The sequence below is a fragment of the Blennius ocellaris genome (genome assembly GCF_963422515.1).
Source record: "Blennius ocellaris genome assembly, chromosome: 8".
NCBI classification, from domain to species: Eukaryota; Metazoa; Chordata; class Actinopteri; order Blenniiformes; family Blenniidae; genus Blennius; species Blennius ocellaris.
Genome location: NC_137657.1, coordinates 15,111,541 through 15,129,537, shown reverse-complemented (window position 1 = coordinate 15,129,537; position 17,997 = coordinate 15,111,541). Strand labels below are relative to the sequence as shown.

At 44.3% G+C, this 17,997-nt stretch overlaps 1 protein-coding gene across 1 annotated transcript in view; it reads left to right on the top strand.

The window, feature by feature from the left end:
* Positions 1 to 16,713, top strand: part of LOC308133715 (forkhead box protein O6-like) — a gene marked incomplete at its 5' end in the record, with an annotated part of 29,300 nt that extends 12,587 nt beyond the window's left edge. The window contains one exon of the mRNA XM_080501206.1: positions 14,886 to 16,713. Coding sequence (XP_080357332.1) covers positions 14,886 to 16,577 — 1,692 coding nt within the window. The 3' untranslated portion in view covers positions 16,578 to 16,713. The remainder of the gene's footprint in view (positions 1 to 14,885) is intronic.
* Positions 16,714 to 17,997: the final 1,284 nt, after the last annotated feature.

Sequence of the window (17,997 nt, the reverse complement as noted above, 5' to 3'; positions counted from 1 at the left end):
AAATGACTATTGGTTAAATGTTATATGAAGCATTTTCTGTACCTTTGGAGTAGAAAAACTGCAAATGTTGGGTATTGGCATTCAGGTAAATCCTTGTTTGACCTTTACAAGCGACACCATTTGAAATCACCAGGTTCCACGATTCAGCACCTAATTACTTTTAATTCCATTGCAACAAACACTGTTTTGGTTTATTTCTGTATTCCATTAAAGAAAAGCGGGACTTTGGGGCCTTCATTGATTCACTCATTGTTACAATTCATGAGTTTTCCATTGAAACAATAGAATTATATGTTCATAAATACACAGTTTTGTAATCTTACAATTTTAATTCACTAACCTAAAACTGCAAATATCACTTCAAAAACAAATTCAAGCACTTGTTTTCGCTTGTCTTCCTCTCTGAAAAAGGTTTTGGTAGCCATGTTTGCCCCCGATAGCTGTCACCTCATCAGTCAAACCTTCCTTGTGTTGTGCAAATGTACGCATACCAGTTTTATATCCGACTCCACGTAACCCGAAACTCTTCAATCATTCAGCTATGCTGGCATATGAAAGATTGCTGTGCTCTACCCCACGATACCCCTGCACCGTTGTCCTCAGCAGGGCTGTAGTGCTAAACTGCACTCGCAGTCGGTGCCAACACCAAGCTCAGTAATGTTTCACTAGGACAAATGTACTCCAGAATAGGCCTAATCTGTCTGTGATAAATGCTACAATGGTTAAGCAAACAGATGGATCCCAGAACCTGGTAACATACTGAGTAAGCAAACCAAGAGGAGAATTAGCACTTGTGCTAACACAGCTAGCTCTGCAGAAGCCGCTTTGTTTGTATAAATGTCAGGCATGTTGATTCTGGTATTCAGCGTAGCGCATTGCAGTGCAGGTCACAAACCTGGAGGGATAGAAAGAGATCAGAGGGATCACTCTGACTAAAGGAAGAAGACGCTGATGGTGGAGTGATACACGAATGACTGTCATCCTGAAGCACACTGACATAAAGTGTCAGATGGATGCTGGATTGATGGCTAAATGTGCATATGGATTACCTGGTGGTGGAAGGACTCGGTGGGGGCGGGGGGGGCTGGCACGGACAACTGCCGGAGATGACGTGCTCGGATGTGATGTGGGGCAGAAGAAAGAGGAGAAAAGTGGAAAGAGCTTGTGTCTCACATATGTTGAACAGTTGTTTCACCTTGCTGCAGTTAAGAGTAGGTCCAGTAGCAATGATGGTGAGTGTAAGAAGAAGATCCACTGCGTGATGCAGAGTGAGTGAAAACGGGAGCAATGAGCTGAAATGAAAAACTGGAAGTGAGGAAAGAGCAGGATGGATAAATGTGGAGATGAAAAGCAGCAGTGCTCTGCGCTTAAGTGAGGCCGTGACTTGAGAGATATGGGGAGGGACAGAAAGGGTCAGTCGGAGATGCAGGGTGAAAGATGGTGAGATGGGTGGAGAGAGGCAAGCGACAGAGGGGAGAAAATGACAGAGGAGGGGGCCACACGGGGGTCTTCGCGTTGGGGGCCGTTGCGTGACTGAGAGGAAAGTGCACTGCCGTGTGTGTAATGCTCTCAAGACGGATATCAAGACGCACTGCCCCGCTTGTACACTCACTGCCCCTCTCACCCCTTTTCTCCTCTACTCTCCTCCATTCTGCTCCCTCTCTTGCTCCCTCCGTCTCCACTAATGATCCTCGCGTCCTGCCACACTGCAGGGCTGAGTGATGCCCACTGACAGTCGCACTCAGGCGGAAGCACTGCAGCCCCCTTCCAGGAGAGCCACGACACACACACACACACACACACACACACACACACACACACACACACACACACACACACACACACACACACACACACACACACACACACACACACACACACACACACACACACACACACACACACACACACACACACAGAACATATAGAGGTGTAGCGCCTCCTCACATACATGTATCAGCTCACGTGAAGTTGCTGACAGATGTGAGTTTGTGTGTGTACCCTCACTGTCTCTGCACGGAAGCAGAACCCCTCCCACCCCCCCACCCCACCTCCAGTGGTGCTCACAGTCATGCACTTACTGCAAATATGCCTCTATCCAGCTGCATCTGTCCCCAGGAATTTTCATGTGATGGATCGACATGGGCTATCAAGGTAATGACAGGGTACAGCTAGCTGGCTAATGATGCTACCAGTATCTCTTTCGGCCTGTGAGCTTGATGGCGAAGGCATCTGCGAAAGCGGACTTAGTGAAAATGAGAAGATAATTGAGGCACACAATGGATAAGAGTTTGGAATTAAAAATCGCTGCACAAACAGCATAATGATTTGCACAGATGAGACAGGGCTAGAAAGGATTATCAGTCAGTTTCTGCAGGTACAGCGTCACATTTGTAGATTTGTTGTAAGGCTGCATATGTAATCCACTTTACATTTGTTAGAATTAGACGAACCATGATGAATGCACTGAAGTGTTCTGTTGTAAGGAGTGGAAATTGTGACTGAAAGTCCCTTGAAAGTAGAAGTAGCTTAGATTACCTGTTGAGGAATTAAGAAGAAAGCCCACATATGCGTGGATAGAACATGCAAACTTCACGTAGAAAGGCCCTCCATGCCCAGGCTCTAACCAAGGATTATGTTGCTGTGAATTGAGAGTACTAACAACTACACCACTCTCTGGTTGGATTAGTTAGTTTTAAAGTTGCTTTGTAAGACCTGTGGCCCAAATATATGAGATTATCCCACTGACATAGAATTTTAAAGCTATTTGACAAATAAAGGTTCAAACTCATTTGCACAATGTTAAATTTGTCTCAAGTGAAATTTAAGATGCGTTTTAAATAATGTATTAGAGCTTACCTTACAACACTTACTCCTGTCCCATAAAAAATCCAAGTAATCACTAAAACTCTAATGTCTTCTGTTGGCTTCATTCAAATTCGTTTGGGACATCTTCATTTTCCCTCCTGCAATCCAAGCTGAGGCCCAGACGCCGACCGCCACAGACAGGTTAGGAATTAGGTCACATCATCTCACTCCTCTAATTAGATGCTGTGAGTGTGTGTGTATGCTGATGCATGGTTGTTTGTCTGTATATGCGTCCACATGCTGGCTTCTCTTAATCCGGAGACGACCTGTATGATAATGTGGAGTCCTGGGAGAATGCGTTAACCCACATTTCCTGTCACTTTCCACATGTTGTCAAGACGTTTGTGACGTCATGGCTTGAAATGATGATAGCGAGAGCAATCAGCGGTGCAGATTCAAAAGATACTGAAGAAGGTGTTTCTCCAGGGTGAAAGGGCAGGTCAGAGTCAGCCATAAAAGTTGCATGTGAGACATTGACATTCAATTGCAACAAGCTCCAGTTGAGAGGGCACTCTGGCTTGCGTGCCCCTTGATGCAAGATTCAGTTATGATTCAGTCTACCAGTGAGACACATCTCCACAATGTCTGTGGCAGTAAATGGTATTTAAGGTGAGAGTGCTCTTCGCCTTGTTCTCCCACGCCCTGTGGACTTGTTCCATGCTCTTCCTGAGATGTATCCACGTAGGGGGTGAAGCAGAACATACCTGCTTCTGCAGTTTTAATGTCAGCTGCTGCTTTCAGCTTATTTCCGGATGTGTATTGTGCGTTAACATGAGCAAGAAAACGGAAGAGTTTGTAAAAGGTGTGTGAATCATTTTGGAGTTTTATCCTCAGACATCTTTTGTACACCAGCTCTGCGGGATCTACAGGGCGAGGGCAAAGGGATAAACAGTTGGCATAGACTTGGAGAAGAGAGAAAGGGAATAATGGATCATAGAAAACTGAGCTTGTATGCGTGTGTGTGTGTGTGTGTGTGTGTGTGTGTGTGTGTGTGTGTGTGTGTGTGTGTGTGTGTGTGTGTGTGTGTGTGTGTGTGTGTGTGTGTGTGTGTGTGGGAGGGGGAGGGGGAGGGGGAGCAACAGAAAGAAAGAGTAGCGCGGGGCTAGTCTTAATTAAGTTTTCAGGAGGCTCTTAAAAGGTCATGGCATGCCTCTGCACCCCCTCACCACCACACCCATTACCGCCACGCCTCCCAACTGCCCCCCCCTAAAATTTCACTACCCCACACCCCACCAATCCCTTCCCCATCTTCCTCCCTCTCCTTCCCATCCCGATCTATCCAGTCATCAGCCCCCCATCTGTGCACATTAGCCATTCATGAACACACTCATTAGGGTGGGAGTTTGAAGCAATTGTGTTCACTAGTCTGCGGATGGAGCGTGGCGATTAATATTTCAGCGACTCCCGTCGAGGAGCTGAGAGCCAGTTTGGCCCTTTTAGGCGAGAACGAGAGAGAAAATGCCCCCCCACTTTCAACTGTGAAACCCAGCAAACCTTTCTCCTCCTCCTGACCCCCCCCTACAGTCTTCAAAACTTACAGTATGTTGCTCCCCTATTTCCCTTTATTGCATACATATCCATGGGTTGGATACACAATTTTACAAACAAGCAAACAAAACACACACACACACACACACACACACACACACACACACACACACACACACACACACACACACACACACACACACACACACACACACACACACACACACACACACACACACTGAAGACCCTATCTGAAGCTGACTTAATTGGGCTCTTTTTGTTTCAGGAAACGGAGAGGGGATGGGGAGGTACAAGGGTGGGAATCAGGGGTACATCTTGTGTTTTCTCATCCCCCATCTCTTCATTCCTCTCACTTGGACTCGAGTGTCTTTCTCACCGTCCTTCCTTTTTGTGGGCTTGTGAGCTGGGACTCAATTGGCTAAAGTTTAGGTTGTGGGGGTGGGGGGGTTGGCTGTTGAGGCTAAGTTGGGTGATGGGTGGTATTCTTCAAAGCACACACAAACTGAGTTCATTCAGACCAAATCAATAACCTTCCTCACTCATACTGTACACTGGCACTTAAAGTATGAGAATTTGGGGCAGGTCCAAGCATCATGGGTTATCAGGCTGTCGATACTCGAAGTGCTGCTGCTGAATACAGAAATCATTCTGACCCTGTAGGAGCTCACCCTGATTTCACAAACATCCTGCATCTGAGGCTTGAAGCCCAGATGAGCTCAGATTACTTTCAAACTCATTCTTTTCATTCTTTTAATTGTCTTCCCGTCTAGTCGGAAAAAAAGATTATTTTAGTCTTGTCTTGTTGAGTGTTTTTTTTTGTATCATTTTTGATGCACATGTAGATCACACAACCAATAAGCAACGTTAAAACACTTTATATGTTTCTTTGTCATTTAAAACTATAAACTGGTGTGTGAAACATACAGGTTTATCTAAAAACAACTAAAATAGAGTGGTAATATCAATTGATCAAAAAATTATTCCAACAATTTAAAGGTATTACAAATTCATTGAAACATTTTGCAATTTTTTGTTAGGTTCATTATAATTTGAGCTTATAAATTAAGAATATCAAAATACTGTATTTCCAAAAATGTTCTTACTATATCTTTTACCTTGAGGCTGAAACTATCATGACTGCAATCTAAAAAGGCTTGAAACATTATGAGCATAGAAATAAGTGACAATCAATATTTGATCCCATTTGATTTATTTGAGATATACCTGCATTGATTTTATTTTTGTTACAAAGATACAATTATATCCTGAATGGAGATGTTCTTCCATTTGAATTTATATGTGAAATGGATGCTTTATATGCAGGTTGATCAATGAATCTCTCTCTCTGGGAAGCAGCATCGATATGATTAACAGCATTTTGTTGCATGTCAAAGTTTTATAGGCAATGAATTGAAATATAAGTAGATAACACTTTATATGATCAATTTCTTTCTTTAAAGACATTTTGGTTTTCAAAACCTTGACAATGTCACTTTAAAGTCATTCATGCAGGACTGTTTTCACAGCTCTCATAGCGGTCAACATTTACGGCCGTCATTCATGATCAGGGACCCGTTATATAGTTATTTGAAACATGGCAATAAAGTTCCAATTCTAATCCAAAACAGATTGCTTGACAACACCTTTTCTTCATTTATTGGCACGATGATATACATGGCTGAATGTGAAAAAATTGTTTGAAAAAAGAAAAATGGTGCTCAAAAACTGAGTTTTCATATACATTTGTATGCATTGCCCTTGATAAGGCATGAAAAAAACATAATCACTGAGGTCAAACTTAGAAACCAGTGGGCAGTATATTTCATAGTACTGCAGACAATACAGAGAAACTATTGTACAGTTGCATTGAATTATTTTGCACACATATCACACTATATACCGCAATCATTTGTAATCCTTTGTAATGCAGACCTAATGTTTGGCTACATAGTTGTTGTTCTGCAGTGTAAAAGATAGAAGCTGTCACTCAATGTCAAGGTTGGCTTCGATAAGACAGTTACAGTGGGAATTGTCTGCATGCAGCCTTTAACTACATAAGCCTCTGTGATTTAGATCCCCACACTGCTTTTCTTTGAGCGGGTCCCTACATTCAAGACCCTTCTTTTGTGTTTCGTCCACCTTTGCCCTCCCCATCCCTCCCGTGTGTAAATAAATTCCACTTTTCATTCTAAGCATGCCATTCTTCACCGTCTCCTCCATAGGTGTATGAATAAGTGGGGTTCTATGGGCTGTGCGTGAGTAAGTGGGAGTCTGTGGGCTCAAGTGTAGCATGTGGGTCGGCATTCGTAGGGAGCAATGACTGGTGCGCTGCGCGCTGATGGCTAATGAAGTTCCTCTGCACCTCGTAGCCCTATTAAACCGCTGCCCCCTACCTCTACCCACTTCACCCCCCACCTCTTGCCTTGTCTCTCCCCGAGGGAGAGAGTTGGCAGGGAGCAAGCCGGCTGCTATGGCAACAACAAGGAAACCTCCCTCTCCCACAGGTCTCCTTAGCAACTGGTAGCTTGGCATTGCAGTAATGAGTGTGCCCGGTGTGCCAGGCTTTGTGTTGTATTGGCGTGCGTGTGTGTGTGTGTGAGTTCGTGTGTGTGCATGCATGCGTGCGCGCGTGTGTGTGTGTGCGTAGTTGAGAGTGAATTTGTGCTCAGGTGTGTGAGGCTTTGAGAGTGAACGCGTATCCGTTGGTTAGGTGACAGTTAAAATGTGAGATGACAAAGAGATATGATGGAAGTATTTGGTGTTGATTAAAAAAAAAAGACTCAATCTTATTTTATTAAACCTTAATTAATCACAAGACCACATTTTGTATCACTTGCATTTCTTCCAGCACAACAATAGCCTGTGAATGACAGACCACAAAGCTATCATTTGGTAGTTTTGCTTAACATTGATTCAGTTATAGCCTGGCTACAATTTGTGAAAACGATTAAAATGCATGTCACACTTCATGCCACACTGGGATTGATTTACTTCACTCTTCTCGTAAAAGCATAGACATCCCCAAACATCTTTTCTGCCCAGTTGTTGCACCTTTTTTTCGCTCTCTCTTCCTGTTAGTGCATCTGACTCTGTTCTTTGATTTGAAAATATTTAAAAAACATGACTTATTGCATCCGGTTTGATCATGCACAAGGCACATGAAAAAAAAAAAGAAAAATGCTGAAATTTGAACAAATAATTGTCATATGACCAATCTATCTTTATATATATTTTTGTTAAGTTTTGTTGCTCCCAAAAATCAATAGTATAGCTTATAATATCTAGGGAGGGAAATGCAGATATTACTGAAATGTAGTAAGGAATTTGTCAGGCAGAAGATAAACAGTCTAAAATACAGTATATGACATTTTGGTGCATTTTATGCTTTTTTTGATTGTTGTGTTTTGCTGCTTTGCTTTGGCAAACCAGCTCTTACTCCTTTTTGTGCACCTGATTGTTGCAAAAAATGATCAATCATGACACCATATTCAAACATATGTACTGCACTCATAAAATGAATGAAAGTATATCGTCTTTTTAAGGTCCAACTCCTCTCGTATTCTGGAGATACATAAAAAACAGTTTAATCAAGGGCAGTATCATACAAAAAGTGTCAATGCAATTGTAAACAGATAAAATTGTAAATAAGCTGAATTAAGACAGAAAGCAAATGAGAGATGTGTACTATTGAGATAACTTTTTAACACCCAAACTTTCAACCATGAGTCATTTTCACACTTTCTCACAAATTATACAGTATATAAATACCATATAAAAATTTATATTTTTACCCACTGTAAACTGTCAAAAAGGTGTTTTATACACAACAGTTGAAATATTTATTCTTCAAGTATTTATAAGAGTTAGAATGTGACTGAACCTGGCACGTGGCTTGTCATGATTCTACTTGTCTTCTCTCCTTCTGCTTGTGCGCCTTTCCAAATGTATGCCTATGGTCGGTGTTTATGCATATTTTTTTCTTCTCCGTGATTGTGGTCATTCTTCTCTACACTGTGAAATTGAAGCAATTAAAGGGACTATCTGATAAATTTTGCATGCCATGTGCATGGCTGCCTGTGAGTTTCCTGCTCCGCTGAAATTAAATTAAACGCTGAAAATGATTTTTATTAAAGTGTGATCAGAGGTGTGCACTGACCTTTAGAATGTAGGAAATGAGATTCTCATTGTTATGAATGAGATTATGTGGAGGCTGAGTGTGAAAAAAGCCTGGGTCTGCATTGATTCCATTGTTGGCTGACAGTTTCTTTGTATATAGCGGAGGGAGGTGTCAATATAATCAAATCCGCACTGTGCCTGTTGGCTATTAAATGGACTGATACACAAATATAGACACACAGGCAGTCACATAAATGCAGATTGACTAGCGCACACTTGCACGCACACATATCTTGCAGATCTTGTAAAATAGAGCTGTAAAAGCCTCTCCAGAAACGTGTTGCTCTTTAACAAAAGCATGGCAAGCCCAGTGGAAAATGTTAGTTTGCTCCCTAGACGAGGTGTGAAGTGCGAGCAGGCGGCCGGCCCCGCAGGTGGCCCAGCCCAAACACCTGTTGTGTGAATCCTCTGTGGGAGGGTGTGAGGGCTGCCTACCTTGCAGGTCTCAGTGGAAAAAAAAAAAACCACACCCATGCTGCACTGTTTGCACGTGCTTATTCATGTGCTCACTTTCACTCCGAGGCTCCCCTGTTTTGTGTGTAAGAGTCAGACGTGATGCCCAGATTGTGTCCCCTTTGCGCCCACCGGAAACACTTGGCTGTCCCTGGCATCAGGCGAGCGGATTTTCCGATCCCCTATCCGGGTCTCAGATGCTCTACTAATCTGTCAGCAGCTATTTTTATCCTCCAAAGCTGCGGCAGCCTTCTCTGTCCCACACCCTGCCACCCCGATGCCAACCCTTCCCTTGGTGCCAGAGTGGGCACGGCTGATGGGTCGCCAGCCATTGGCTGCAATTAGTGCACAGTCAGGCAGGAATCCCCTACCAACTCCATTACACCCCTCTCCACAGCCACTTCCTGATCTGAGGCTACCAGACACACCACCACACACTTGCTTTCCATTTTAAGCCTTTTCATAAATGGCACTCCTGCAGTGTTGTAGAATAATGGGGTCGGATACAGAGCACCTTTAGCTGTGCTCGAGTCACTCTACTGTGCAAACTCAGTCTATTCAAGTACAATAGCAGCTCGGGAACTGCACATTTGAATTCTACCTGCTCAGATTTGGTGGTGAGATCAAGTGAAACTTCTGTCAGTAAACGGACGGCTGCTGGTGACTCCTTCAGTTTGCCTTTCCTATAATAATCCTACAGGAAATTAATCCTTGAAGTTTGTGACTTCTTTCCTGTAGAGCATATTATTTAAAAAAAAAAGCACATTACAATTGCTGCCAATCCTAAGAGACCCCACAGTGATACACTAAGATAGATGCAATTCTTAATCCCAGGTTTATTTCTTCCTCAACAAGGGCGAGAATGTGCCGTGCATGCCAATGCAGTCGTGACCACTGCTGTGGAGGCGATGATGGCATGTGGCAGAGAAGTAACTGTTTCTCACCTCCTAATAAAAGAGACTCCTTTTTAATCTTTTCAATTTGATTGCATTCCAAAACAGGCCTGTCTGCCCATCTGTCTCTCTTAAAGAAGCCTCCTAAAGGGATTTTAATCATCTGACTCTCAGCTTCTCAGGCAAATAGCTACATCTCTCAGTTTCTCCCTCACACACACTCTCTTACACACATACACAAACAATTTCCAATTTTCTTTCTTGTACTCACTGTCATAGTCTCACTTGTCTTTTTTCTCTCTTTGATACACCATATCGTCACAGCTTCATTGTGCCATATCTGTGCAGCCATTAGGCCCTTCAGTCGCTCTTCAAGTCCCCCTCAGACACATAAAATTCCCCCAACCCTGTCCCTATTAATCCACATGGCTCTAAATTCTTTATTTCCCTTCAAAGGGACAACGCGAGCCGTGACATCAATCACGGAAAGCGAATATTTAGCTGGCGCTAATTTCCACCAATAGCCTGGAGACAGGCTTAGCTGACAAAACTCATTCCTGCGCTGAACAAAACTGCTTGTGTTGAAGCCTCCCCTCCCCCTGATCCCGCTTGCCTTCTGCACAGGCAAAAACAGCATCACAATAAACACAGTTAGCGCTTCTGTTACTCCCCCTTGATTTAGGCTTATCAAATGAATGTGCACCATAGAGGGATACCCTTTGACAATACATAATGGCTTCATTCTGCATGAAATGGTTTGGTAATACCAGTCGAGTGTGGCAAACGGCTTTACCCGGTGCCACTACAAGAACAGCTGCTGTGTTCTTAGCTGGGCAAGCGCACCACACTGCTTCACCCTTGAGGTTGTTTGAATCGGGTGAGTGGTTTCTTTTTGCCGGTTCCCAGACCTCATTCACAGTCTTTAGTTTCTCACTAAGTTCTGTTTGAATGAGTGCACATTTGCCACAAGATGGGTCCTATAAACCATTTGACCTGTTTCCTCGCCCCTCTGAGTGTGAGCGGGAAAACCCCTGAGTGGATTCTGATGGGGGCCTAATGGAGGGGATTGGGGGTGAGTGGGGGGGCATTTTGAGGGCACCCCTTTGTGTGGCTTGGAGGGGCCCCTTGGTACCTCTATATTCCCACCCCTTTTGCCTGGAACCCTCCACCTCCTGCTGTACCCCCAGCACAGCTGAACCCATACCACTCAATCAGGTTATTCCTGATGGATCACTGAGCCCAACATAACAACCCCTACCCCCATACCACATCCACTCCCAATGTCTATGCCTGGCTGACATCTTGGGAGTGGCAACAAAAGGGTACGTCGGGCATCAAGCCAATTTGGGCAAGTGGGCACACTCACTTAACTCACAAGCTTGTGGCGGTTAGATGTTGTTCTGTGAACAGTGGGGGCCATGGTTTATTGAGTGCACATATTGGTCTCATAATGCAGGTGGATTGTGTAGTTATTCAGACCTCGAAGCATGCTAAGCCTCAGCAGCGTTTGCGATTAAACTTCATTGATTCTCAGTATTAATAGGCCTCTCTTATTCTTGAATCAAACTTTGCATGGGGAAGAAAGGAAGTAGAACAGTTGAGCAACTGATTGGTATTGTAAGATTTGTAAGAGCCCAAATGAATGGTTCTTAAAGTGCAGAATACCAAAGAAAGAGATGATTACCAGAAATATGTTTCTGCTCTTCAAGAAATATTGAGCAGTAATCTGCTTGACTGACTTATTATTATCATTGTTAGAATTTTTGCGTTTATTTACATGTGAATACGTTTCTTTTCTTTGATAAATTTGAAACATCTGACTGTTATACTACATCCTGTGTCAACCTGTCATTATTGTTTGTATTTAGTCTAAACAGTTAATCTTAACACAAAGTATCCCGGCATCTATTGTCTAAATCAGCTATTGGGATTTTAGGCCTTAATGAGAGTTGATCCCAAGCTGTTTTCCCTGCAACCGTCAGAGCCTTATTCACCTTAATTGGCTTTGATTGATCCAGAAACTCTTACCCTTAACCTCTTGTACTTTATGGCCAAGTAAACTCCTTACAGCCTGATTTAGTTGTCTTTGTAAATTGATGACACTGGATGTCTCAGATAACAAAACAAAAGAAGTCACACAACTACTTATAACTCCATCTGTTCCTTCCAGTATTATGGGACCAGGCAGGGGATCACTCTGCATAACCTCAGCTACTGGTTCATTCATTATTTAGAGCCCTCTCCACGAGGCCCATTGTATTAAAGGGATATGATTTGAATAGGAAGTAGGTTCCTGGACCCGGGCGTATGATGTGTGTGTTCCTCTGTCATTGTATGTTTCTGTGGGCTTCATCCGTCTGCCTCAGCAAGCCAGGGGGCTGAAAGAGAATTTCCATTTTATGAATATTTAATACATAATAAAGTTTTCAATTTTATTCTATTCAGCCTGTAGGGGTAAAATGTGGCAAAGCCAACCCTCAAGGACAGAGCACAGAGTAAAGGTAGTTGATTTGATGGAGGCATCAAAAATATGGTTAACATCAGCTCACTGCCTCAGAAATCATCTACTAAAACACGCACACACCAACATGAGGAGCTGCATCAGATGGGGGCTTTAGGGTGTCTCTTTTTCCCCCAGCTCACAAACTCCCTTTCTGCTGTATTACTATAGGATCATAGCATATCCAAGCTGCCTGTCGCGTCTGTGGTGACCTGGCATGGCTCTGTGTGAGACACCCAGCTGGGAGTGCCCCTGAATCAACTTGGGATTAGCCCAGGATTGTCTGGGATTACTCGGGGATGGAGGGGGATTAGCAGTGACTGCCTGTTTCGGGGGTGTGAGGGCCATAGGCTGGCCAAATTGCCCCTGACTCAGAGAACAGGAGGCGGACAGAACCACACCCTCAGTGGAACCACCTGCAACCTTATCTATACTTAGATCCACACATGCACGCTTGCATAACTGCCTCCCCCTACAACCATTATGACCAGGATAAATGTGGTAGGAGACTGCATGTCATAAAGTCAGCAGCTAGTGATGATGATGATCATAATGATGGCATTGCTGGCCACCATCTGAAATCTCTCAAATCTCTCTAGCAGGTGGATTCATCAGATAAAGAGGGTTTGGGATGATGACAAATCCCTCCAAGTTCAATGAGGCTGCTCTTCTCTCATACGGGGATAAATTGAGATTTGAATCAGACAGGTCACACAGAGTTGCAGCATGAAGTGGTTCAGCTCTCTGAAAGATGCCCCATTTACTACTGGCTGTGGTGGAATGGCATGAAAGCTTACATATGTTTTAATTCATACATGCACAGGACTTGATAGGGGATGATTTGGAGTGGTATGATAGGTGGATGATCCAGCCAGGGTGAGACAGGGAGTTGGCGCGGCACGTAGAGAAGCCGTCAGAAGCAGAGAGCGGGCATCCCCTGCGGACCTGCACTGCCAAGATGAAAGGCTGTTTAGTGTTGGAGCAGCAGCATCAAACAGCCGCCTCCTCTTGCATCCTTTCCCCCATCCCCCACTCTCCCTCCATTTCTCTCTCTGACTCTCTTGACTCTCACCACAATATGATATAGTTCTGCTGTTGCACGTTTACCCGGTTGCCATGGTTACCCAATGCCGGAGGTGTCACAGCAAGATAACCCAAGGAGGCATTCACAGATCACCTGAATTCAGTTCGCCTCCCATTTATGTGTTCGCAGCCGCAATTTGATTTATTTGTTTCCTTGCCGTGCAATTCAGTGTGAATACAAATAATCTGCACTATAATGGAGACTGTGGAAGTGTGAGTACCCCTCAATCTGAAACAATCTATTGTACCAGTATATTCCCAAACCACAGGAGGTGCTTTTGATTTGATATTTTGCCGCTTGAGCGTCAAAATGCCTCATGCACAACAAACAGCAGAATTGTAACAACAGCCTCTGTTGCACATCAGGAACCTTCAATATTCAGCAACCCATGAGATGTAAATGATTATAAAAAAACTATATCCCATGAATTACTGAATCAGTGACTGTATGTGCCAGTATGAAGGATAATGGGAAAGTAATTGGTGACACACTGTATAATTGAAAGCATAGAGATTGAAAGCAGAAGTGGAAAATGACTTATGCTCACAGAACTGTGTAAGAAAAAAAAAAGAAAATAAGTAAAGGGAAATCTGGACAAGTTGAAATATGTAGCACTCGCTAACAAATGAGAAAGCAAGATTGTGATAAAGACAAAGCAAGGGAAGGGAGAGACGATAGTCAGTGAAGGTAGATGTCAGAGGGTGGGATACATCCATTAGCCTTCTTGCTCCTGGCTCAATCTTGCAATACATCCCCCCCATTCAAGCACTGAGAGCAAAAGAGACAGGCTGGCACTAAGCCAGACTGGCACCAACTTCAAACATACAGTACGCCCAACCTCAGCAGCTTACATCAGCCCAGTTAAAAGGAGAAGTAGAGGAGGACAGATGGATTGATAGAAATGAAAGTGGGAGGATTGACGTGCATAAGGAACGTGTCTCAAGACTTAGTCTCAGGTTGGATAAGACTGACAGGGTCTTGTTTTGTGCCAGCTGTAGCTGTCCTTTAAACATGTTTGTGCTTTTGAATAGGTTCTCAATTTTCTGTCTTTGGTTGACACTGATTGCATAGAGGGTTGAGTATCTACTTCTGTGTGTTTTGTGTGTCTAATAATAGACATGGAAGCGACCTGATAATTTGGCACAATTTTCGGTGACTCAGTATGTATAGAGTGAATGGCTTATAAGCAGTGCTGACAGCTGTGGTTGTGATTAGGTTTGTCTGCATTTCTCATTGTTATGTTTGATATCAAAATTTGTATTTTCCTCTGGAACTATTTATCTGAATGTTATGCAAATTTAACTCACGGAAGCTGTTTGTATACAAATAGTAATCTGTGTGACATACATTACAATTTAATTTGATGTCTTGCTCACTGTTGGCTTCTTTCATCTTTCTACAGAACTCTATTCGACACAACCTATCCCTCCACACACGCTTCATCCGGGTGCAGAATGAAGGGACAGGAAAGAGCTCCTGGTGGATGCTGAACCCCGATGGAGGGAAGATGGGCAAGTCCCCCCGACGACGAGCAGTCTCTATGGACAACAACACTAAATATCTAAAAAGCAAAGGTCGCATCCGAGGCAAAAGAGTTGGCCGTCCTGGAATTGGTGCAGGATCTGCGGTGGTTGGACTCCAGAACTCCCCAGACCATGGCAGCCCATCAACGAAAGGCCTCCCTGGAGCTGGAGGTGCATCTGGGAATGATGGAGAATTTGATGCCTGGACAGACCTCCATTCCCGGGCGAGTTCATCAGCGTCCACCTTGAGTGGGCGTCTGTCACCTATCCTTGCTGAGGGAGAGCCAGAAGAACCAGAGGAGGGTGGCCTATCTTGCTCCACCTCCCCGCACCTCTATCAATCACCAACTAGTGCCCGCTCTCCATCCATGGGGCCAGGGAATCATTGTCCTCCCCTTGAGCAGCTGCCACAGCTAGCTAACCTTACTGGTGCCATCAGTCTAGATGAGCAGATGATGGAAGATGGTTATCATCATCGCCGTCAACAACCCCAGCAGCATCCCACTGTTGGAAGACATAAGCACCAAACCTCTGTGTATCACTACAACTCCGGAGTGAAGGGCCAGAGCTCCTATGGTGCAGGTGTCTATGGGGCAACTGGTATGGGGATGCTACGTCACCACTCACCCATGCAGACCATTCAGGAGAACAAACCAGCCAGTTTTTCTGGAACCATGCGGGCATACTCTAGCACCAATGCCCTGCAGAGTCTACTAACAGGGGGTCCAGCTGGGCAGCAATACTGTTCCAAGGACATGATGATTGGACAGGAGCGAGAAAGCCATCCTATGATGGGTCAGACTACTAATGGAGTTGGATCTACTCATCACAGCCACCATTCTGGCCACCACAATGGCCATCACAATGGCCATAGTCACAACTCACCTCATAGCCATAACAGAACTCACAGCCATACTCCTAGTCATAACAGTGTACCTAACCACAACTCACCTCACAGCCTAACTCACAATGGTCACAACCTCAGCCAGAGCCATAACCACACACCGCCCCGGGCCGCTTCCCTGACTCCACGTGGCAACAACAACCAGTTACAGAGCTACAACAAAGCTCCATACCTGTACAGCCCCCCATCACATGCACACCTGCCTGCTTCTACTACCTTGCCCCCCAACCCAGCAGGTATGCTTGGCATACCTCAGGACTCTTGTCATGTGGCCACAGCCCCACATCCTCGCCATAACCACTACCCGGACCCACAGCACCAGGGCATGACTAATGGACCATATCACCATATCCATGGGATGGGCAATGGTAGCATAGGTAGCAATTACCATGGGTATCACCAGCCTCACCCCCATGAGAGACTACCGGCTGACCTGGACATTGACATGTTCCATGGTAGCTTGGACTGTGATGTGGAGTCCATCCTCCTTCATGACATTATGGACTCTGGGGAGGAGATGGACTTTAACTTTGATTGCTCCTTAGCCCAGGGAGTTGGCATCGGCATGGGTATGGGCATGGGTGTGACCATGGGAATGGGGATGGGTATGAGTGGATTGACTGGTCCCCAGCAAGCCCACAGCAACCAGAGCTGGGTGCCAGGCTGAAGTGTCAGACATGCCTCCTGCTCTCAGAACGAACTGCTCTCCCCATGAAGCACTGTGCTCAACTGTGACATTCCTGACAAGACACAAAGACTATAGGACCAACACTCCAATGTCTCTTTGTCATCTTGACAATTCCTCTGTTAGCCCCCCTCTTTTGATCCCCCCTCCCTCCGAGAGATCTAGTTCATGTCACATTAAGTTTTTTCTCATATCAGCTATACTGTGATGACAATCTCTCAGCTGTGGTTGCCCAACATCGCTTCTCATCTACCATGAGAACTGAACTCTGAATGCACTTTATTGCAAGTGGGTCACATCTAGTGGTGCAATGCCTTCACAGAGCAGCTCAGGCAGAGCTTGGCATGTTTTGTAAGGTGGCTGCTGCATTTGACAGGAACAAATGAGGAAATCACAAGCTCTGCTGATGAAGTGTCAGATCCAGGCATTGAATTAAAATTGGACTCTTTTTTTTACATGCTGTCATTGCTACTAGTGAGGGGAATGTATTTTTTCTTTAGTTTTTTGTGACAGAAGCATTTATTTTTTTTGTCAATAATAACAGAGAAATCAAGACGTTGTCTCTACCCCATCTTTCCAAATTTTTACCAAATTGAAAACATCACTTTATGTAACTTCTCTATTGATTACCATATTTGCTTATTATTTCAAAATAGAGAGCTGATCTGTTGCCAGTTTACCATTTTAATGATAATGATATTCACATATTTATAAGTTCTGATTAATTATCTTCCAACAGCAGCTTTGCTATTTATTGCCTCATGCACTCAGTCCTTGGTGCTTTGACTTTTCTCTTGGATGCAGCATTTTGCAAATGCCCTTTCGCTATTGGTTGAAGTACATTGTCAACATGTCATTAAATTGATTCTATCATTAGTGGCTAGCACACAATTTGGTGAATTAAAATGTCATATCACCTTGTCTCACCTGGATTTTCGCACCAGTTTGTCCCCCTGCTCTCATTCTCCTCGCTTAGTCTCTCCCTCTCTGTCTGCCAGTGGAGACAAAGTGACCATTCCTCACACAGAGCCATTAATGTAGCTTGATTGAAATTCAGCATCTTGCTTTTAATCTCCAAAGTGATGCGGCAGCGATGTGTCATTATTGAGAGTCTAACGTGTTGTCCTGCCATCTCTCACCCCAGCCGTCCGGGCCACTGCTCGCCTCCCCAACTTAATGCGCCAAGAAAGTGAGACAAAATGGTGATTAACGCCAAGTCACTCTGCCTGCCATCCTGCTCTGAGAAGGGCCCCAATGTCACTGTCCGCTTGCCTGCTCAAAGAGGGTAAAAAAAAAAAAAGAAGAAGAGGAAAAGATGGAGACAAGGATAGAACAAAAGCCTGTTGTTGCAGTGGAATCAATCATTAGCCTTGGTTTTCATGCAGTTCAGACGTGCGTGTTT